This window comes from Danio aesculapii, chromosome 18 (genome assembly GCF_903798145.1).
Source record: "Danio aesculapii chromosome 18, fDanAes4.1, whole genome shotgun sequence".
Taxonomy (NCBI): domain Eukaryota; kingdom Metazoa; phylum Chordata; class Actinopteri; order Cypriniformes; family Danionidae; genus Danio; species Danio aesculapii.
The window spans coordinates 17111082-17135683 of NC_079452.1; the positions used below are offsets into that span (position 1 = coordinate 17111082).

The 24602-nt window shown below is 36.8% G+C and overlaps 1 protein-coding gene across 1 annotated transcript in view; it reads left to right on the forward strand.

Moving 5' to 3' along the window:
* Positions 1-24602, forward strand: part of cngb1a (cyclic nucleotide gated channel subunit beta 1a) — a 60426-nt gene that overhangs the window by 24670 nt on the left and 11154 nt on the right. The window contains exons 17-32 of the mRNA XM_056478628.1: positions 77-118; positions 3238-3294; positions 5347-5361; positions 7793-7940; positions 10034-10064; positions 12639-12774; positions 13008-13025; positions 13107-13202; positions 15555-15709; positions 17180-17401; positions 18976-19184; positions 21084-21134; positions 23748-23834; positions 23925-23989; positions 24184-24306; positions 24389-24530. Of these exons, the coding sequence (XP_056334603.1) occupies positions 77-118; positions 3238-3294; positions 5347-5361; positions 7793-7940; positions 10034-10064; positions 12639-12774; positions 13008-13025; positions 13107-13202; positions 15555-15709; positions 17180-17401; positions 18976-19184; positions 21084-21134; positions 23748-23834; positions 23925-23989; positions 24184-24306; positions 24389-24530 (1597 nt within the window). The remainder of the gene's footprint in view (positions 1-76; positions 119-3237; positions 3295-5346; positions 5362-7792; positions 7941-10033; positions 10065-12638; positions 12775-13007; positions 13026-13106; positions 13203-15554; positions 15710-17179; positions 17402-18975; positions 19185-21083; positions 21135-23747; positions 23835-23924; positions 23990-24183; positions 24307-24388; positions 24531-24602) is intronic.

Below are 24602 nucleotides of genomic sequence, written 5' to 3' on the forward strand. Positions count from 1 at the left end.
TTCTGTGTCTGTCACTCACACACACACACACTCATGAATACACAGAATTCACCTGTTCACTGTTTGTTTTGCAAAGACTGCCAAATATCCAGGAGGAAGAAAATGAAGAAGACGCAGAGTAAGTGTTTCTCTCTGTTTCTTCAGCTCTCGCTCCTTGCTTTCTGCCAGAGTCCAAAATTAACACCCGACAGCAACAATATAGCCTAGAACTTCAGCTTTTACTTCATTTTAATTAGCTGTGAGGTCATACAAAGCTCTCTACTAAAGAAAAGTTGTGTCAAAGTGTGTTCAGAGGGGGTATTTTATGTTTTGAAAGTAGATTAATCACCATGGCTGTTTTCATTCAATAAAAAATACAAGAAAAATAATATTGTAGTAATTAAATAATTAAAATAGATGTTTGTATTGAGCCATATGTTTTAAAAGGTAATTTATTTCTGTGATAAATAATTACTTCAGACTTTAGAGTCATTTTATAGACCAAGGTGCAAATTACAGGTGGGTTTGGGGGGGGATTGACCCCCTAATTAAGGTTTGATCCCTCTAAAGGACGTCAAAACAAGATGTATGGGGGGGTCCCTTTGAATCTGAGAAAAAGTTCACTCTGATCTGTATTTTAAATACTAATGTTAATAATTAAAATAATAGATATCCATTTGACCACCCCTATAACTGTTCATACCATTGCGAATGCATAATCACGCTGATCAGTCTATGGCAGAAAAAAGTCGTTCAACAGTCTGAAACCGGCAGATTTAGAGCTTCGTAAGAGTTCACAAGACTGATTTCTCAGAAAATAGGTGTTTGTTTCTACATAAAGCCTAAAAGTAAAGTGAAATTAATTTATAGTTTGTATAGTTTGACCTAAAGTAAGGCAAAAATAGCTAATCAGGTCAGAATACACTAATTAGCCTATCCCATAAAACACTGAAAACTGAAATATATTTTTATCAATAAATTAGATGTAATTTAATATATTTCTAAACATGAAAGTAATAATAACTAATTTCTAAAAAAAAATTTATTTTCTTTTATCTTTGAAAAAAAGTTCACTCTGATCTGTATTTTAAATACTAATGTTAATAATTAAAATTATAGATATCCATTTGACCACCCCTATAACAGTTCATACCATTGTTAATGCATGACCACGCCAATCAGTCTATGGCAGAAAAAAGTCGTTCAACAGTCTGAAACCGGCAGATTTAGAGCATCGTAAGAGTTCACAAGACTGATTTCTCCGAAAATAAGTGTTTGTTTCTACATAGAGCCTAAAAGTAAAGTCAAATTAAATTTGTAGTTTGTATAGTTTGACCTAAAGTAAGGCAAAAACAGCTAATCAGGTCAGAATATACTAAATAGCCTATCCCATAAAACACTGAAAACTGAAATATATTTTTATCAATAAATTACATGTAATTTAATACATTTCTAAACATGAAAGTAATAATAACTAATTTCTAAAAAAAGTTATTTTCTTTTATCTTTGGGAAAAAGTTTACTCTGATCAGTATTTTAAACAATAATGTTATATAACGGTTCATACCATTGCGAATGCATAACCACGCCAATCAGTCTATGGCAGAAAAAAGTCGTTCAACAGTCTGAAACCGGCAGATTTAGAGCTTCGTAAAAGTTCACAAGACTGATTTCTCCGAAAATAAGTGTTTGTTTCTGAATACTGAAATATATTTTAATAATAAATTAGATGTAATTTAAATAAATACATTCACTGATGATTCAATGAAGCATGTATTACACAAACTATCATTACCGAAAAAGTTGACCCCCCCCCCCCCCCCCCCCCCCAATCGTCAATGTATAATTCGCACACTGCTTTAGACATTATTCTAACACGTACTTAAGAATCATTTCTTATTATTGTCAATACTGAGAAATTGTGTTGCTTAATATTGTTTTTTTACTAATTAAAAAATTATATATATTTTTTATATTGTATTTTAATATATTTTTTTTCTCAGGATGGATGCATTACATTTTTACTATGTAAAAAAAAACTGATTCTGATTCCAATAAAATTCTGATTCTGATTTTAAATGTTTTATTTTACATTAGAGTAAAAATTAAATGCATCCATCCTGAGGAAAAAAACAATATCTCTTTCTTTAGCTCATAACAAATCATACTAACCCAAAAACTCTTGTGCACATAAAAATACAATTAATATTCTTATAAAATAAAAGTTACCTCCTTTACTTTTTTCTGTTAGACAGTTAAATTAAATTATTTTATTATCATTCATTCGTTCATTTTTTTTCGGCTCAGTCCCTTTATTTATCAGGGGTTGCCGCAATAAAATAAACCGCCTGTTTTATTTTAGTAATTATTATTTTAAAAATCACATATATACAGTATATATATATATATATATATATATATATATATATATATATATACATATATATATATATATATATATATATATATATATATATATATATATATATATATATATAGGTTTTTTTAATTATTAAAATATCATTACTGTTTTATTATTATTAAATAAAAATAAATTAAAATATTTTCAATTTTATTAATAATTTATTAGATCTTTTTAAATTAAAACCTGCTTTTATTCTAGCCGAAATAAAACAAATTAGACCTTCTTCAGAAGAAAAAATATAGGAAATACTGTGAAAAATTTCTTGCTCTGTTAAACATCATTGGGGAAATATTTGAAAAAGAATAATAACTTTACAGGGGGGCTAATAATTTTGACTTCTGTATATATTATATATATAACTGTATATATTGTTTGTTTTTTATTATTAAAATAATATAACAATTAAAATGAAATATTTTAATTTTATTACTAATTTAATTGATTTTTAAAAATTAATTTTATTTAGTATTTATTATATTTTTGTTGATTGAAACATTTTAAATGATTTTTTTAAATTAACATTTCTAATTAAATTGTATTATTTAACAATATTTATTTTATTTTTATTAGATTTTTTGTTCATATATTTGGTTTGGCATTCTAATTTAATCTCTTTACTAGTTGACCCAAAAAAAAGCCTTTCACTTGGCATTTACAGACATTACACATATTTAATTTTGGACCCTGCTACCAACCCTCCACTGCTGCAGAGCCACTGTTAAAAACACAGTATTTACTAGACACTAATTCTTCCTTCTCCATACGTCTGCACCGCTGATATTATCCTGAGTGTGAGTTGAAGTGCTGTTTGTCCTCTCCGAATTGCCGTACAGATTACAGCCGCTGGGTGAAGAGAGTGAGGAGGAGAGTGAGGATAGTAAGATCTCAGAGTAAGGCCTTCATCCTCAGAGCTAAAGCTAAAGAGCTAGTAGCCTAGCCATTACAATACTGACAATACTGGCAGTGATAGCAGAGGCCTTTAGTGTGACCTATATTACACTTCCTCAACATGCTTTAGCAGCTCATTCCTGTAAAAATATTAGACCACATGCTCCTGAGACAAGCATGAACGTTTTATATATTATTATAATGTATTAAATTGCCCTTCAGGGTGGGAAATATTATATATCACAAGTACAAAATCATATACAAAATGGATAATTTAGAATAAAGCTAATTTAGTACATCAAGTTATTGATCTGATATATAATATGATGTATATAATATTGATCTGAGATATGTATCATACAAATTTTTTTATACTCATATTTATTTATTTATTTATTTATTTTTATTAAATGTTTTATTTATACTCATTGATTTTAGCCAAACAAAACAGATTATTATTCTGCTTTTTGATGTTGCAATTTTTTCTTAACACATTATTTTATTTTAATGTATTTTTATTAACTATATTACTATATATAGTTATCCATATATAGTTAAACTATATTTAACTATATTATTTCTTAATATCAATCACCTTAATTTGTAAAGCAAAAGTGTTTAATTAAAAAGAATTTTAGTTGGCGCCAATAGCCTAGAGGTTAGTGCGTCGATATATAGCACCCAGGTGCTCGTGGCGACCCGAGTTCGATTCCCGGCTTGAGGTCCTTTGCCGATCCTTTCCCCTCTCTCTGATCCCCATACTTTCCTGTCTGTAATTTTCCACTGTCCTATCAATAAAGGTAAAAACCCCTATAAAAATAATTATTTAAAAAAATAATTTTTAACTATTTGTATTTTACTATTTGTATTTTATTTATGTATTTATTTATTTTCATTTTTAAATAAAGATTATCACCCAGCCCTATCAGCCAATTCGAATGTTATCACTCGATTGAATAAGCGTTATCAGTGGTTATCGGCTGATAGAAATGGGCCAGTAGGGGCCTTCTGTGCCTACTAGTAGGCTCAAAAGGCAGTTATCATCCATCCACATGGTTAATCAGCTATAAATCACATACGGCTGCTGCTGGAAGTTAACGAGAATTATTTATATTATTCATTAAATTTCCCATTATTTGTATTTTATCAACATCTACCCCTACCCTAAACCCAACCATCACAGTCATGTAAAACAGATCTGGATCTGGAGTCTTCTCTATTAGTATAACTGATTAACCACAAGAATTATTTATATTATTTGTTAAATTTCCCATTAATTGTATTTTATTAACGTCTACCCCTACCCCAACCCTAAACCCAACCATCACAGTCATGTAAACCAAATCTGGATCTAGAATCTTTTCTATTAGTATAGCTGAATAACCATGTGGATGGATGATAACAGCCTTCTGAGCCTACTAATAGGCACTGAAGGCCCCTACTGGCGCATATATATCAGCTGATAACTACTGACAATGCCCTTTCAATCGAGTGATAACATTGGAATCGGGTGGCCCTATACAGTAGCCAACATTTGAAGTGAATCAAAGAGCACACTCGTTCTTAACTTTTACCTGTTTGAAATGTTGCATACTGTAAATTAAATAGTTTTAAATATTAACGCTTCTAAAGATAAAGAGAGAAATCTGAATATTTCAGAGCAGACTTCTTCTGAATGCTGTTTCAGTCTGTAAAAAGACAAACCGTTCTAATTATAATCCCTATTACAATTACAGAAGTGTTTTACATTTGAGCACTTTGTGTGTTGTTTTTTGGCATGATGTCAGATGCTTAATTTTGGCTTCATCCTGCTTCACCATGTCACTATACAGCCCATCCTGTCTGAAAACCAGAACAGCGGATGCCAGAAAAGCTTTTAGGCAAAAGCATATCAGTAGAAATAGAGCAGTTTAAAGCAGGCCTGCTGCTTCTGCATATTGCAGAGCTGAATTATTGCAGCGCTGAACTGAAGAAGCCATAAAGTCATGGAATTAAACTGAAATTTGTACTTTCTGTCAACATTTTGCAACCAACTTGACATCACCTGTAAACAGGGCTGACATGAAAAGGTATGTTAGACCGCCTACTTTAGTTTAGACATTCAACTCCTACTAGACCTGTACTCATTTTACTTTAAAGCGCCCATAGTTTACCTCTTTTTTTAAGATTTAATATTAATATTATGGTTCTTCTGAGTGTGCCAGTTTAGGTTCAGTTCAAAACACAATTCAGATTTTTTTATTATAATGTGTTAAAAAGTGTCATGTTGGGGGCGTATCCACAGTTCGCTGATTTATGGGTGTGTTGCTTCACATGTAGATTAGTTTCGGCTTCCCGCCAACGTAACAAGGGGGCGGGGCCATGAGCTCACCTGCTCTGCATTTGCAACAGAGTCTGACCGGCAGACTGCGAGAACGAGCTGGAGTGAGAGGTACAGCATTCAGTCGTACATGTACGACTCGGACACAGACCAAGCAGAGAGTACAAAATCATTTGTCTTTGTACAGTATTACAGCCAACTGTGTGCTAGTTTCAAGTGCCGAGCTTGTACACAGAAACTAATAAGCACGCACACTGAATTAACTTTGACTGAGGCACCGGATGCGCCGCTCGAAGCCGCGACACGGCACACCAGACACTTTCTGTAGCACGGCAGAAACATGAAGTGTCCCGAATCGTCACGCCACGCATTTTTGAATTCTAAACATAGGTTTCTGAAGCAGTCCGCGGCTCCCAGCCATCGACTTGAGTGTACCCTGATAGAAACCTATGTTTAGAATTCTAAAACGCATGCTAGTTAAGATCACAGGGAGCTTCTGGGATCGCGAGAAATGCAAACGGCTGAAGTATAAGGTAGACTCAATGAGAAGTACACATGTTTGCAAACCTGCCTAAATAATTCCGATTAGAGCGATAATGTGGAGAATATTGATCTTGTGATGAGCCCAATGAGCCTTGCATCTAAAAATAGAGCTAGGGTGTTCCTTTAGTGATATCGCTTTGACTCACGCTGAAAATGGCGGACGTGAATCAACAAACTGAGGATATGATGACGCGCCTGTTAATCAATATTGGTGGGCGGGGGGACCGCACTCCTACGTAAAGTTGCGGTCGGTTTGAAAACCGCTCCAATTGGTCCACTGTTTTTTATGTTGTTAAATTGAAAGAAAAGCACTGGGTGTGCTTATATCACCCCAATATGACAGTCTATACACCATACATGCACATATGGCTGTCCAAACAGCTTGAAAAGTAGATTTTTTTACCATAGGTGCCCTTTAATAACACATTTATGCTGGTGAAGTTTTATCGTGTAATAACACTACTAAGCTACTGACAAGTGCTAAAAGATGAACTTTTAGTTAAATGTTGAACCTGTAGGTGAACAGTGTAATTAAGAGGAGAGATTACATTTTATGGAAGCTTATTTCTGCCTCATAATAAATGACAATTGGAGCTCTTTAAACATCTTTTAATTCTTTTTTTTTTTTCTATTTTGAAAGTTTATTTTAAATCTAAACTTTGAATTCCCAGAAACAAATTATAAACTCAGAAGAAACTCATGAATTAGATCAAGAAAAGAAAATGAAGTGATGTAAACTTAGCTTTTCAACATTCAGCAAAAGAAATTAAGGACTAATCCTGGATACACAGTGCATCCGGAAAGTATTCGTAGCTCTTGACTTTTTCCACATGTTTTTATGTTACAGCCTTATTCCAAAATGGATTAAATTCATTTATTTCCTCAAAATTCTACACACAATACCCCATAATGACAATGTGGAAAATGAGTATTTGAAATTGTTGTAGATGTATTAAAAATAAAAAAAACTGAAAAATCCAGCCTGATCTCACGAGAAAACGTAAGTATTTTACGTTTTGACAGTTTAGTGGCTAATTCGTATGAATTATGAGTTCAGTCGTATGAAATTGTACGATTTTAAAAAGGAGGCGTGGCACCTAACCCCACCCCTAAACCCAACCGTCATTGGCAGATGAGCAAGTCGTACTAAATTGTACGAATTAGATCGTACGAATTCGTACGAATTAGCCACTAAATCAAAAAGTTATAAATTGCCGTGAGATTGTGTTGGAAAAATAACATAAGTGCATAATATATACATATGATATTAAATATTTGCAGTAACGTACATGGCACCCTTTAGTGGATTTAAGAGAAATAGCACATATGATAAAGCATGCCCCAGTAACGTATTTTTAATTGCGCCCTCTAGTGGATTTATGAAATTAACAACTGCAAGAAAGCATAGTCCAGGGTACATATTTGTTTGTTCTCAAAAATGTAGTCCTGTGCACATATTTCCAATGAGCCTGAAAGGTTTTCAAGTTGACTGTCAGAATAATTTGCATGTATGATCTTTATAATCCAGGCACATGTTCTTTTCAGGTCTGTGAGACTGGTGATTTTCTCTGATCTCTGAACAGTTGTATTTGATTGGTTGTGTTGCCGTGACTTGTGCTCAAATCCCGCTTTTTCAGGAGTCTGGTGGACGTGTGTCCGGCCGAGCCTTCGCCGCACGAGTCTGAGATCTCAGATCAGCCTCCTCAGAGTCCAGCTCTGTCACAAGAAGAGCCTGTGAGCACTCAGCCTGAGCGCACCACCTCTCCACCTGCTGATGCTGAACAGGTAACAATTCTTAAAGGGGTAGCTCACTAATGTGTTCTCCATTTACTCGTACTCAAGTGATCTCTTCTGTTAAACACACAATAAGATAGTCTGAAGAATGCTGGACAAAAACATGCATATGTGGAATGAAAAATACAGAGAAGAAGTAAACTCAAGAAGGTTTGGAACAATAAAACAATAAAAATTCGATATTTTAAAGCAAGCTATGTGGAAATATATCACCAAACATTTCATTTAAAATTAAAATACAAATATCTTTTGAAAACTGTAGTATTTTAATGGTCAATTCATGTAGTTAAGGCCAATTCAGAACAAAATTGCTTCTCTTGCTTTGAATTTTTGTCTTGTTTCTAGTCCTGATATCTAAAAATTTTCCAATCAAGAAGCATTTTCTAGACAAGGAAAAAATATTGTCTTGTTCTCAGAAATAATGAGTCCAAATGAAGTGAGTTTTTCCTTAAAACAAGCTAAAACCCCATTGGTAGATTATTTAGCTTGTTTTAAGGAAACCCTCTTAATTTTGGCATACTATTCCTTAAAATAACACAATATGCTTTGCTTCTTTAGAAAATCCTTCTTGAATTAAACAAGACAGAAACTCTAAGTAAGAAAAGTATTTTTCATCTAAAAACATTCAAAACAATAACATTTGCCACATGAATAGACTGGAGAGTAGAGTAGCAGAGCTTGTACAGATATATCCGCACCTGTACGATCACTCGCAGAGAGGTTTTAAAGACTCAGAGAGCCGCCATTGTTGTGTTTAGGGCTACACTGCAAAAAATGCTTTTATTACTTAGAGATTTTGTCTTGTTTCTAGTCCAAATATCTAAAAGTTCTTTTATCAAGAAGTATTTTCTAGGTAAGCAGAACATAATGTCTCGTTTTAAGAATTTATATGTGAGTTTTTCCTTAAAACAAGCAAAATAATTCGCCAATGGTGTAAGCAAAATTATCTTGTTTTTCCTTTTGACATAAGATTATTTCTCTTACCCCATTGACAGATTACTTTGCTTGTTTTAAGGAAAATCTCACTTCATTTTGACATGTTAAAATATTTTTTGCTTGTCTAGAAACTTCTTCATGATTTAAGAATTTTTAGATACTTGGACTAGAAACTAGGCAAAAAATGTAAGTTTAAATTAAAATGTTTTGCAGTGTATGTGTGAGCGTGACTGTAGCGCTGGGGCTGTCTTATTTTTTCCCTCAAATAATGGACGAAAATGAAATTCGTTTGAAATGTACCAGGGCCTTAACTCTGATTCATTCAAAGTACAGCTACCTTGACTTTTCACAGTTTATGCATTGCATGGCGAATCAATAATTTAAACAATTAATAATGTAGGAATGGGTTTTAAAACCACAGCGGTTCGAACTGTAGTTCTGCCGAATGGGCAGTATTAATAGCTATAAAGGTTGGAGAGCGTTGATATTATGTGATTGTATTGTATTGCAATATGGAACAGTTAAGTGTTAATGTTAAATCAAAAGTAATTCACAAATACTTGAAAATGAAATGATTTAATGACAATAATTCTCTATGGTTACAACTGAATTAGATAATAACTGTATAAAATGATAAACTATAAAATGATCAAATATGAAATGATAAAACATATGATATAAATTGTACCCAGCTTAAATGTAAAATAAAGTTACCAGAGGTAGAAGGAGAGACACAGGGGGAGGGAGAGAGAGACAAAGAGAGCAGGCCCAGAAGTTAGCCTGATTGCAGTAGAGTCAGAGAAGATAGACTCCAGAGGAGGAGAGGAGCAGAGGAGGAAAGCAGACCAGGAAAGGACAGGCCAGGAAAAGAAAAGAGGCAGAGCAACGTTTTACCACCTATTTTACCACCTACTTTCTTGACCATGTGACTTAAGCCCAAATACATTCAAACTGACCAATCAACATGTGACCACATCGTAAAAGCCCCAAAGTCCACACACCAGGCCCTGATCTTATCAGTATCTGCCTTTGGAGTCAGTATGGACCTTCTTGAGTCAAAAAGACATGTTTTGTCATAGAAACAAAAGCATATGATAATTTAGCCTCTCACAATAATTTTATTTTATTTTATTTTATTGATCTTACAGGAAGAGGAGCCCGCTGATGAAGGTTGTGGAGGTCAGTGTGCACATGAGCATATTTAAACACTCACTACACACAAAAATACAAAACAAGCTAATATAAATCGTCATGTTCAACATTCAGTTTTGCAGATCTCCTTTATTATACAACCTCAAATCAGAAACAGTATGGAAAACGCAAATAAAAAAAAGAAAGTAGGGATTTCTAAACTTACTTTGACTTGGATTTCATTGCAGACAATACAATAAACATTATTTAATGTTCCTTGTGATTTTTGGGGGGTTTTCTATATAAACATGTATTCCAATTTTGGTTCTTTCAACATGTTTCTAGAGTGATGAAGTGTTTCGGGTGTAATTTTGTCCCATTCTTCCAGCAAACAAGTCTTAAGGAGGGCAACAGTACGAGGTCTTTGTTGTTGCATTTTGTGCTTTAAACATTCTCTATTGGAGACAGGTCGGGACTGCAGACAGTATCCTCTTCCTCCGCAGGCAGGAGTTTGTAATGTGTAAATTTATTCATTCATTCTCCTTCGGCTTAGTTGCTTTATTCATCAGGGTTCCCCACAGCGAAATGAACCACCAATTTTTACCAGCATCTCTTTTACGCAGTGGATGCCTTTCCAGCTGCAACCCAGTACTGGGAAACATCCAGACACACTCTTGCACACACATACACTACGACCAATTTAGTACATCTAATTCACCTAGTGAAGTTTAATTTTAAATTAATTTCGAGAGGAATATGTGCTCATGATTGACCCAGCTGGTCCACATTAGCTAATCATAATCCTCCAATCAAAGGATCCCAAGTCACTATATATCCTCATTTCCTCTCTACAACTATCTTCGTCTGGAAGAAACCCTCCTCCTCCCCTTCTTCTACATTTATCCAGAATGGGTGGCACGGTGGCCCAGTGACTAGCACTGTTGCCTCACAGCAAGAATACCAATGGCGTTGGGTCTTCACTGGGCCATCTGGTATTTCTGTGCGGAGTTTGCATGTTCTCCCCGTGTCCGCGTGGGTTTCCCCCGGTTCCCCGTTTTCCTCCCACCATCCAAATGTGCTCTATATTATAGATAAAATAAGCCTAAATCTTTTTTCTAATGTCTTACTCTCAGGAAGTTCACCTTGGCCTCAGCAGCGGGAGAGTTTCAGAGCAACCTGAGCTCAATCTCCCCTCTCCCTGTGAAAGGAGGGAGCCCTGGGCTCGAGGATCCCTTGAGCTCAAGGCTCTCTTCTGGGACAGCACGCCAAACAAGCTATGTATAAAACTCAAACCAGTGACCTTCTTGCTGTGACGCGACAGTGCTAAACACTGAGCCACCGTGTCGCCCTAATGTGTAAATTTGGAAATCAGTTTCTTTTTTTATTTGCATTTTCCATACTGTCCGAACTGTTTCCTGATTTGGGGTTGTATATTACTGTTTGTGCATAATGAATAAATTGCAATGTGAACGTCCAGTAACTGAAGCGGTCTACCTATCTGCAGTGCCCGCTAACTGCTCTGGCATAAAGAGCTGGATCCTGTGCATCCCTAATGCATGTCTGAACACCTTCCATTACATTCCCACACCCGCGATGCCCTCCGATCTCCTGCTGCTTTGCCAGGAGGTCTCTCAGCTTCCAAAGCAAGCCAACCAGATCTTCCACAGCGCCCTCCACCGCCTCAACGTCCTCAACCCCATGTAGACGCCTCAGCAGCAGCATGTAGTCTTGAAGTTAGAAGATGTAGCTAGTGGAATTATTATTTTTTTTAATAGCCAAGAGACTCACTGCCTGCCACCCAATGCTAATGTGCTCTAAAAACCAGATCATCCCATGCTTGAAGCTCATGATTTTGAAGTGTCCTGCAGTTACAGAAAGACACCAAAACATCTGAAAGTCTCTCAGGTGAACTGACTGTGCTAGATAGCGCCGTGCTGTGCCGTGATATCTGTTCTGTGCTTGTTATTCATATTAGCTTTCTTACAGGGTTCCCAGAATCAGGGGTGGAGCTTCCCTTGGGGACAAGGGGGAAATTTTCCCCAATATTTTTAAATCCCGCTTGTGCTCAACACACTTTTAATGGGTTTTTTTTCTTAACCATGCGTCAATACGTGTAACCGCATCCAGCAACTTAGTGTACATGCTCCAAAAATATCTAAATAAGTGAAAGTTCTAATGAGCAGGTTTCATAGTTGAAGCGATCATTCAGTCAGCGATTTACTGTAAGCGATAAAATCAACATAGGCTCATTCTGAAAGTGTAGCTCTACAGTAGGTCACACTTTAATATTTAATGTTATTAAAAATAAAATAATGTAGATGGCGCAGAAGAAGTTTGAACATTCTTTGCTGGCCAAAGGATATCTGCGGCTAAATTCCTAAATTTTGCGCAATTTGCTTAATTCTGCATGAAATTTAGCGATCACAGAATCAATAAATTCTGGAAGGATACACTGTCTGCCTGTTATGAGAAAATAAGCTATTGTAATTAAACTTTTAGTCACTGAAAATCAAGCAATTTGAGATTTAATTTAGACTGGGAACCCTGTTCTATTATTGACGACACAAATGACGTTTTGATTGTGATTGTAAAGTGCTGAAATGCTGCTGTTTGTGCTCTCAGAAAGCACTTGTGTGAAGCCAGCAGTGAAGGTGGAGGAGGTGGAAGATGGAGGAATGACCCTTCCCAAAATCATTGTCCCGCCACAGTCAGATTCAATGACCCTCACTGTTCCTGGAGCAAATCTCACAGCACGCAGGTCAGAATTTCACCATGTTATTAATAACTAACTAATAATAGATTGTTCCATTGTAATAATTAATATAATACATTTTATTATAATTCTAATAGATGTATTATAATAATATCCTACTTCTATTATAATTCTAGTATTATTATAATAATTATATTGTATTTATAATAATATTATAATTAATTGTAATAATTTAGCCTGTTTCACTAAAGCCCTGTTTCCTTTCTGTTCACTCTCAGCAAAGTTATTGATTCAGAGTAAGTTGTTCTTCTTCCTCACAAACTAATGTCTTACTAAAGCTCCTATAATAAAGATTATTTTCGTCAAATGTTGTTCAGAAGAAAACCTGAGGATTTAGATGAGGCAGCTCCTGGTGAAGAAGATGAAGAAGGCATAATAGATCTGAACAAGTCTGATCTGCTGAATGTGGATGAGTGAGTCTTTAAAAATATTAATATCTGACTTATTTTGTCTCAGACACTAGCATGTACAGTACTTTTCTGGCCGATGGTTGGTTGCAGATGTTTGAATCTTTGTTTTTGCAAGCATGTGTTGTGTTATTAAAGTAGGCCTTTTTTTACCTAACGTGATGTACAGTATGAAAAACATCCACTTTGAATTGCGTTATGGAACCTTTACTTTATTTGGGTTATTATCTACACTTTAGTATATATTATCTGAGTTGGTCAGGCACAATATGGTACAAATTAAACTGAGAATGCCAGTACTTTTTATGTTGTTTTAAATACAGACAATTGTACTTAAAATATATATTTTTACAGCGTGTAAAATAATATCCATAAATTAGCAGTTTTCTATATTTTGTGATTCATACTTTGGTTTTCCCCCGTTTATTTATGCATTTGAATTGCATTATGGGACCTTGATCTTTCTTTCAACATCTTTTAACCTTGAAAAGTTTAAAAAAGTGACTTTTATTAACACTTTAATAGTTTAAAGTGCTATATTGTCTGGGTTAATGTTTACAAAACCTTGAAATAAACAGCCAGTACATTTTGTGTTATTTTACAAACTTATTTCTCTACATATTATTTCTAATATTGTTTCAAACTACTAAAAGTCATTTTGATAAACTGTAGAGTTGAATTTTCAATATCAAAAGTAGATAGAACAGAGATTGAGGTCCCACAATCAGTGGTGTAGTCCTAAAAAAAAAAGTGGTGTACTATTACCCACCCAACCCGCCCATGCTTTTTTATATATTTACCTGAACGTTTCAGCGAGACATCATTCAGTTGACTTTGAAAAACTCACGAAATTTTCTCACAGCTGCTGAGGTCGTCAGGGGGCAGGGAATGGTGCAAAATATAAACAAAAATGCACCAATTGCAACAAATGAAGATGAGAGTTAAAAAAAACATTTGGTATTCAGTTAAGGGATGTGAATACACGTAAATTAGGAAAGTCTAATCAGCAAAACAAGTGAGTATACCAAGGGTACACGCAATTATTGATCCTCTGAAGTCGTAATACCCAAACAGCTAGTTAAAAAAAGTAGGCATACTGAGAATACGTGCGTAAACGTGAGTTTACCAGCAGATTAATCTCACACCATCGCAGATTCTTTTTTTTTGCTTCACCCACTGTTTTGACATAAACACCAGTTTAGCTCCGCCCCCTGCTTCTACAGCTCCGCCTGTTTAGTTTCAATCACTGCTTCTACAAAACTGCCTGTTTAGCTACACCCACTGCTTCTACATCAATGCCTATTTAGCTCCACCTACTACTTCTACATCACTTAGCTCCACCCACTGCTTCTACATCACTTAGCTCCACCCACTGCTTCTACATCAATGCCTGTTTAGCTCCACCCACTGCTTCTACATCACTGCCTGTTTAGCTCCACCTACTACTTCTACATCACTGCCTGTTTAGCTCCACCAATTGCTTGTACATAACTGCCTGTTTAGCTCGACCCACTGCTTCTACATCACCGCCTGTTTAGCTCTACCCACTGCTTCTCTGCCTTTTTATCTCCACCCACGGCTGTTTAGCTCCGCCCCCTGCTTCTACAGCTCCGCCTGTTTTGTTTCGCTCACTGCTTCTACAAAACTGCCTGTTTAGCTACACCCACTGCTTCTACATCAATGCCTGTTTAGCTCCACCTACTACTTCTACATCACTTAGCTCCACCCACTTCTTCTACATCTCTTAGCTCCACCCACTGCTTCTACATCACTGCCTGTTTAGCTCCACCCACTGCTTCTACATCACTGCCTGTTTAGCTCCACCTACTACTTCTACATCACTGCCTGTTTAGCTCCACCCATTGCTTGTACATAACTGCCTGTTGAGCTCGACCCACTGCTTCTCTGCCTTTTTATCTCCACCCACTGCTGTTTAGCTCCACCCACTGCTAATCAAGTGTTCAAAAGAGTCTTGAACACCTTGATTATTTACATCAGCTGTGTTTGATCAGGGTTGGAGCAAAACTGTGCAGAGCTGCGGCCCTCCAGGAATTGAGTTTGAGACCAATGACTTAAACAAACAGACTTCATTCCCTAAATATCAACCTGAAATTTAGTTTTAAGTTAAATTCACAACTTTTAAAATGCACAAACATCAAAAAATATATTTAATATTCATATGCATAACGCAGATGATTTTAAGACAATGTTATTTTTGATTTAAGATGAATCACCTGATTAGTAATGGTGATTTACAGTGTCTAATAAATTAAAAGTTTAAATATAATAAAGGGCTTTCCTGAAAACCTCTTACAATTGATGTGACGATTTTCTCTGGGATGTTGTCATTTCCTGCAGAGGCCTTGAGCGTCCCATGTCAGCAGCCAGCCAAACCAGTATAGTCGTGCATGAGCGTCTGCAGGAGCTGGTTAAGCTGTTTAAGGGCCGAACTGAACGTGCAAGAGACAAACTGGTGGATCCAGATGAGTCTGATGATGAAAGCCCTTCAGCATGTGAGTTGACTTTTGTTTACTCTGCATTTACCTCAAAACTTACCTTACAACATATACATACTTGAAGATCTGCTTTTCTTTGGGTTTGGGAAGAGGAAATTTTAAAAAATTCCATTGTCAATGCTTTTAGGAGACCATTTTTGTACAATAAAATAACACCATCACACAAAAAACTTCCAATGTTTCTCTTAAACCTAAATATAATAAACAGACAAACTACTTGCACTACAAACAAGTGTGTTTATGATTTGCATTAATGTTAATAAACACAATCGAAGCCAGAATTATTAGCCCTCCTCTGTATTTTCCCTAATTTCTGAAACACATTTCTAAACATAATAGTTTAAATAACTCATTTCTAATAACTGATTTCTTTTTATCTTTGCCATGATGACAGTAAATAATATTTTCAATTCATCTTTATTTCTAAAGCGCTTTTACAAATGTAGATTGTGTCAAAGCAGCTTTAGAAGTTCTAGTAAACTGAAACAGTTTTCAGAGTTGAAGTTCAGTTTAGTTCAGTTCAGTGTGGTTTAATTTTCACTGCTGAGAGTCCAAACACTGAAGAGCAAATCCATCGGTGTGCAGCTCCACAAGTCCCAAACCAAGCAAGCCAGTGGTGACAGTGGCGAGGAACAAACTTTACCAAGTGACGAAAGTGAAGGAAAAAAAATTAGAGAGAAACCAGGCTCAGTTTGGCACGACCATATCTCCTTTGGTCAAACCTCCTGTGCAGAGCTGCAGTCTAGGTGCTGGAGGCTGGAGAACGCTGGGCATCCATCGTGAAGAAGATGCAGGTATGAGTAGGTCACCAGCGGGTGTACAGGCTGGCCCACAGGATCAATGCGGAGACTCGTCTGTCACTGGGGTCTTTCAGGATCCAGTCTCATGCTCTCTACTCCACCATGACTGCCAAAGCATCTCCTCAGGATACGGCCTGGTCCAGGATTATGGAGACCTCTAGAATTTACTAGATATTTTTCAGGATACTAGTATTCAGCTTAAAGTGACATTTTAAGGCTTAACAAGGTTAATTAGGCAAGTTATGGTAATTAGGCAAGTCATCGTATAACTGTGGCTAATAATATTGACCTTAAAAATGGTTTTAGAAAAATTTAAAACTGCTTCTAGCCGAAATAAAACAAATAAGACTATGTAATAAGAAAATATTATCCAAAATACTGTGAATGTTTGAAAAGGAAAACAAATTCTCTGGATGGCTAATTATTCTGACTTTAAGTTTATGTGTGCAACATAGGACATAAGGTCACTTATAATGATAAGAAAATGCCAATTTGCTAAATCAAACAGCTTAACTAGTTCAAATGTATGATTAAAATGAAAATGAATGAGTCTGGAAGTCTCAACACATTTAAGTTAAAATGGCTGCCCCTTTCTTATGTGAAAATGAGGTGGATATAAATTGAGATGCACCTAAAGTTCCATTATCTTTTATATCTGAACTTGTAGCTCCAGCCAAGAAGCCTGGTGAAGCTCCACCTCCACCACCTCCACCAGAGCAGAAGAAAGAGCCTGAAGAGAAGCCAGTGGAAGAGGAGGAGGAGGAGGTGCAGATCTATGAGTTCATGGGCTACAAGATCCCAGTTCCCCAATTCAAAATCCCCCAGGTGCCTGACTGGCTGAGAGCCATTCTGGCGTACCGCTTCCCGTCCAGCATTGACCCCTATACTGGTGAGATCTACAGCCGGCTGATACACAGCAAATACTCTGGGTGACGAAGGGACTGGTCTACTAGTAATAAAGTTAATTCAGTCTTGGCTAATGTTAGGTTCAGAAAGAAGGCAACGCAAAGATGAATTGCTAGGACAAATACGTCATAGATTGGTGGGTGGAGCTAAACATCAATGGGCAGAGATGTAGAAGCAGTGGATAGCTCTAAACAGGCTTTTATGTTGAAGAAGTGGGTGGGGTTAGGGTTGTGGCAGTAATGTAGAAGCAGTGGGTGGAGCTAAACAGATAGTGATGTAGAAGCAGTAGGTGGAGCTAAACAGGCAGTGATGTAGAAGCAGTGGGTGGAGCTAAACAGGCAGTGATATAGAAGCAGTGGGGGGAGCTAAACAGACAGGGATTTAGAGGCAGTAGGTGGAGCTAAAAGGCGGTGATGTAGAAGCAGTGGGTGTAGCCAAACAGGCGGTTAAGTAGAAGCAGTGAGCAGAGCTAAACAGCAAGTGATGTAGAATCAGTGGGTGGAGCTAAACAGCAGTGAAGGGAGATAAAAAGGCAGAGAAGCAGTGGGCGGAGCTAAACAGGCCTAGATGTAGAAGCAGTGGGTGGAGCTAAACAGGCAGTTATGTACAAGCAATGGGTGGAGCTGAACAGGCAGTGTAGTAGAAGCTAAACCGGCAGTGTGTAGAAGTAGTGGGTGGAGCTAAAGTGATGTAGAAGCAGTGGGTGAAGTAAAAGTAATGTAGAAGCATCGGCTGGAGCTAAACAGGCATTGATGTAGAAGCAGTGGGTGTAGCTAAACAGGTAGTTTTGTAGAAGCAGTGGGTGAAACTAAACAGGCGGAGCTGTAGAAGCAGGGGGTGGAGCTAAACTGGTGTTTATGTCAAAATAGTGGGCAGAGCTAAACAGGCAGTTTTATAGAAACAGTGGGCGGAGCTAAACAGGCAATTTCATAAAAGCAGTGGGTGAAGCTAAACATGCGGAGCCGTAGAAGCAGGGTGCGGAGTTAAACAGGTGTTTATGTCGAAACAGTCGGCGGAGCTAAACAGGCAGTTTTGTAGAAGCAGTGGGTGAAGCTAAACAGGCGGAGCTATTGAAGCAGGGGGTGGAGCTAAATAGATATTTATGTAAAAACAGTGGGTAGAGCTAAAGAGCCAGTTATGTAGAAGCAGTGGGTGAAGCTAAACAGGCGAAACTATAGAAGCAGGGGGCAGAGCTAAACAGATATTTATGTAAAAACAGTGGGTGGAGCTAAACAGCCAGTTATGTAGAAGCAGTGGGTGAAGCTAAACAGGCGGAGCTATTGAAGCAGGGGGCGGAGCTAAACAGATATTTATGTAAAAACAGTGGGTGGAGCTAAACAGCCAGTTATGTAGAAGCAGTCTTTGATGATCTTCTCTAGAGGCAAAGTTTATCCACATTATTACATAATACAGTTTGCATCGTAAATTTGGCAGATTGGTGTCAGTATGACTGACAAAGTTTTCTGAATAGATTTGATTTCTCAGTTCATTAGCCTTTTAAAGTAATGAAAATGTGTGTTCCTGAAGTCCTACATACTCTGGTTTGTTCTTTCTCAGATCTGATCTATGTGGTGTGGCTGTTCTTCGTGACGTTTGCATGGAACTGGAACGTTTGGCTGATTCCCGTGCGCTGCACTTTCCCTTATCAGACGTCTGACAACGTTCACTGGTGGCTGCTGATGGACTACTTCTGTGACTCCATCTACATCATGGACATCTTCGTGGTTCAGCCACGACTGCAGTTTGTCAGAGGAGGAGACATTGTGGTGAGCAAGATTTATGCTTAAAGTTAAAAATATTATACATTCTTTATATTTTTCCCCCAATTTCTGTTTAACGGAGAGAAGATTTCATCAACACATTTGTAAACATAATAGTTTTAATAACTCATTTCCAGTGGTGGAAAGAGTACTGAAAAATCATACTCAAGTAAAAGTACCATTACTTGGCTAAAAACGTAGTGCAGGTAGAGTAAAAGAATCTGTTGTCAGTATTACTCAAAGTATGAGTAAAAAGTAGCCCTTTCAAAGGTACTCAAAAGTAGTGAATAGTGAGTATTACACTGTTAAAAGCTGATCCGTTTACATGTAATTTGTGGATGTGTGTAAACGTAACATTCTGTAGTGCATTTATTTATTGCCCAGCAGGCACACAACGTCATAAGTCGTTAATATTAGGTTAGGTTGTGACGTCAGGTGACCAAAATTCAATGTAAAACCAGCGTCTAAGGACAACATTATTTTGATTTCCAATAATGACGTCAAATGAGGTTGATGTTTGGTTAATTTTAGGTTGTGTTAGAAAGTGAGCAAAATCCAATGTCGAGCTAACATCTTAAACCAACGTCATATAGACGTCAAATACTGACATTTATTCATCAGGTATGGCTACCAAAATCCAACGTCTGATTGACATCATAATAGTAACGTCCACACAACGTCAAACTCTAACATCCATAGACATTGATATTTGGTTGATTTTAGGTTGATTGTTGGACATTGATGTCAGGCTGCCGTTGAGTTCTGACGTCAACCAGATTGTTATTACCAAACAAAATGCAAGGTCCTCATGACGTTGGGGTACAACATCAATCTGACGTCATGTTGACATCTTGAGCCTGCTGGATGTTTAAGGCCATTTTGGTCATCATACAGTAAACATCCGTCATCTTCTCATCAGTGACATGCATCTAAACAGCCTCTGGGTCAATGCATGTGAAGATTTTGAACATCATCTTGACACTTTTAGTGCTTTCAAACAGTTTGCTGCAATTATAAATCGCCAGTCTTGAGGTAGTTCAGTATGATGTCATTTACCTTCTATGTGCGATTTGATTGGACAGGAATCACAGGTCTGATTTTTCTAATCCCCATAAACAAGAAACAATAAAGTAGTGACTGCAGGTTGAAGGATAGTAGTGGAGTAAAAGTACCGAAACAGTACTAAAATGTACACCAGGGAAGGTAAAAGTGCATTCCTGAGAAAAACTACTCAATTACAGTAGTTTGAGTATTTGTAATTTGTTACTTTACACCACTGCTCATTTCTAATTACATTTCTTTTATATTTGCCATGATGACAGGACATATTTTACTAGCTATTATCTAGATACTGTTCAGCTTAAAGTGACATGTAAAGGCTTAACTAGGTTAATTAGTCAAATTAGGGTAATTAGGCAAGTTATTGTATAACGATGGTTTGTTCTGTGGACAATAAAAAATATATAGTTTAAGGGGGCTTTTGACCCTAAAATGATTTTTTAAAAATGTAAACTGCTTTTATTCTAGCCGAAATAAAACAAATAAGACTTTCTCTAGATGATAAGATATTATAGGAAATACTGTCAAAAATGTCTTGCACAGCAGGGCGGATAATTCTGACTTCAACTGTATGTTCAGTTAACAGCAAGAACAATAACACTGTCCACACCAATACACTGTTATGACCTCATCACAAACGTATATTTATAGTTATCATCTGTAGTGGTCTTTAGTGTTTATACAGTTTTATCATTTCGAGTCTCACAAACAATGCTTTTTGTTCAATTGTACTTGTGCTGTCTTTTAAATGCATTAAATGTCTCATAAAATGCAATGATTTGAACATGACAGCACTGCTTGTTTATTTTATTGTTATCTATTGATGTTTATGTTGATTTATTTCAGTGTGACAAAAAAGACATGAGAGAGAACTACAGGCAAACAGAGCGGTTTAAGGTAAAACTTTTGTTTTCTACTGAGTATACGCATTTACAAATAATTTCAGTGTTATTAAAACTGTATTATAACCTTCAGTGTGTTGAATGTGGGGTCATTATAGTTGGCTTAATCCAAAATCATACAACTAAAATAATTCTTAGTGATTTGAAATAAACTACAATTAAATAAAACCATATTTAATATTTTATTAAATGTATAAAATATTTTTATTCTTTGATTTGATTAACTGAAATGGAAAATAAAATATTGTAATATATAATAATAATAATAATAATAATAATAATAATAATAATAATAATAATAATAATAATAATAATAATAATAGGGCATTGAAGGGAAAATTTATTCTGTCCCTTTATTAATCAGGGCTTGCCACAGCAGAATGAACCGCCAACTTGTCCAGCATATGCTTTATGCAGCGGATGCCCTTCCAGCTGCAACCCATCACTGGGAAACACCCATACACTCTTATTCCCCCACATACACTACAGACAATTTAGCTTACCCAGTTCACCTATAGCGCATGTCTTTGGACGGTGGGGAAAACTGGAACACCCGGAGGAAACTTACACAAACACGAGGAGAACTTGCAAACTCCACACAGAAACGCCAACTGACCCAGCCGACGCTTGAACCAGCGACCTTGGATCAGTGTCCAACAGGCAATATAGGCGGTCACCTAGGATTCATACATGACAAATAGTTGAAAAAGATAATGAATACACAACAACAGTATGAATAAAAGCAGAAAATATTAGAAACACACCAAGCAGCACCAGACTTTATTTTGCGATCGACTATTGGGTGAACTAGAATGACGTAATGTATTCCTACAGATTCCACATATCTCTCAAAATTGTTCAAATTCGATATAAACCCGAAAAAGTGTCTTAAAGGGCCATGAAAACCTCCTCTTTCGATTCAAGTCTACCTCAGAATTTAAAAAAAAAATGCATCATAATGGGCGTGGAGCTCTGTGAGCAGAGGGAGGAGTGGGCGTGACCAGCAGAGCAGGGAAGAAAGAGGGGAGCGAACAACTGTTGTCAGTTGGCTCACAAAATGAGACACAAACTGTGAGGAGACCCATGATTTTATAGTTTACAGGGTTAAAATGCAAAGAAATAAACAGTAATTTAATGTCTTGCTACATTTGTTATTGGGAATTTCATATACTAATAACCACAATTTATATCATTATAAAGATAATTGTGTTTATATAAACACTATTAATGAGGACTTCTCTCCTCCTCAATCCCCAAGTCTGCATGCAGACACAGTGGATAGCAGTGCAGCAGGTCTCTTGCCCTGTCTATTTCAACCACTAACCCTGCTGGTAATCTGGAGGATTTTAAACATAGGCGAACACAGCAGCACGGAGATAGGTGTCTGAATGGTAACAAACTCAACTGATAAAAGACAAAGTCCACCATTCTTCAATTCTCGTACAGCTCTCTCGATAAAAAATGCTTGCTGCACACAAACAGCTTAGATGTATCGGCCCTGACAGCATCGCGAGGAAAAACATGCATTAAACCCTGTGGATCATAGAAACAAACACATAAGATCCTTCATGAACGGCTAAATGCTGCATGCCATATGCGGAGTCCGTGGACGCGGTCTCACCCAGTTATCAACATTGAGTCTCACAGCTTGGCAGGTCTGCCTTGCCTTTGAAAAGCACGTGCTCTCTTGAATAATTAAGCAGCAGGGTCTTCTCATAGGATAAGAAAACACATAGTATGAATAATGATGAGAAACCGACGCATCATCACTTCACTAGCAGATTCGCACTATGTCACAGATTTTGATCCCGCCCCAAAAATTATTTTAAACCCGGAAGCTAAAATTAGCTATTTAAAGCTCAAAATTATCCAGTTTTCCCCACAATTAAAGCTAACAGGTGCTAACGTTTCTTAACAGACGCTCAACACACACAGATCTGTTAAAATCTCCAAAAAATACTCGAGGGTTTCTTGAACCTTTAAGTAATATAACAAGTGTCCAATCTGTGCCCTCCTTTGTTTATTTTTTAATTTATTCACATTTTATTTTATTTAAAACGCTCAGAGACCTTGCACTTTCAGTTGCAATACTTTGCAATACTAATAAATCTGAGAGTAAATATTTTTAAATATATATTATAACCTAAATATGTTAATGTATACACTTAAATATTAAAATACTCAATTCCTTTTTTACACCAGTGGGCCTAATTTTTATTATGTCGCCTAGGGCCCCTCAACCCTACGGGCTGGCACTGCAGCTGAGGCTCAAACCAGCGAACTTCTTGCTGTGAGGCAACAGCGCTACCCACTGTGCCAACTCGCTGCCTATTATTAATTATTATAAAATAAATAAATAATTCAAAAATGTACAATTTTATTATGTTATATTTTATTTAAAACTTAAAAACTCACTCACTTTCCTTCAGCTTAGTCCCTGCTTCATCAGAGTTCGCCACAGTGGAATGAACTGCCAATTACTCTGGCATATGTTTTATGCAGCGGATGCTCTTCCAGCCGCAAAATTCTACAAACTTTTAAATTGAAATGAACATTGAATTTATAAAAATAAAAACTAGCGATGCTAAAATATCTCCTGGTGTTTCAGATGGATGTGATCAGTCTCTTTCCACTGGATGTCCTCTACGTCTTCACTGGTGTCAAATCTCTCTTACGGTTTCCTCGTCTGCTAAAGGTATAAAACACACGGTTGCTAATCATTTCTCACTGTTACAATCACACACATAGTCAACACAGACACACTTATTCTGTTCTCCACTTGCAGTACAACGCGTTCTTCGAGTTTAATGACCGTCTGGAGGCTTGGATGAGCAAAGCCTACATCTACAGGTAAGAACAAACGCCACCACTAGAGGGCGCTATAACACAAAATTAAACACATCAGACACTAAAATCTCAAATTTCACTGGTGCATGTAAAAAAACAGTTTCTGCTGGCAGGAACTGTCTATAAAGTCATCATAAATGCATCATAAATTGACCCTTAAATGCAGCTGTTATTCACTGACAGCTGTGTAATTTCAGGGTGATCCGTACGAGTGCGTATCTGCTGTACTCTCTGCACTGCAATGCCTGTATTTTCTATTGGGGCTCAGACTATGAAGGACTGGGCTCCACCAAATGGGTTTATAATGGCAAAGGGAACAGGTAAGTTTGTGTGTGTCCGTGCTTTATTCTGTGGTCTAGTGTTGATAGTGTCCTATAAAGAGTGTGTGTTTGTGTTGTGCAGTTATATCCGCTGCTATTACTTCGCTGTGAAGACTCTGATCACCATCGGAGGTTTGCCGGACCCCACCACCGTTTTTGAAATTGTCTTTCAGCTGGTCAATTACTTCGTGGGAGTCTTCGCTTTCTCTATTATGATCGGTCAGGTGAGGGGAAACATGTTTGGGTGAATCTCACATATGAGCAAAATTCATTCATTCATTCATTTCGACTTAGTC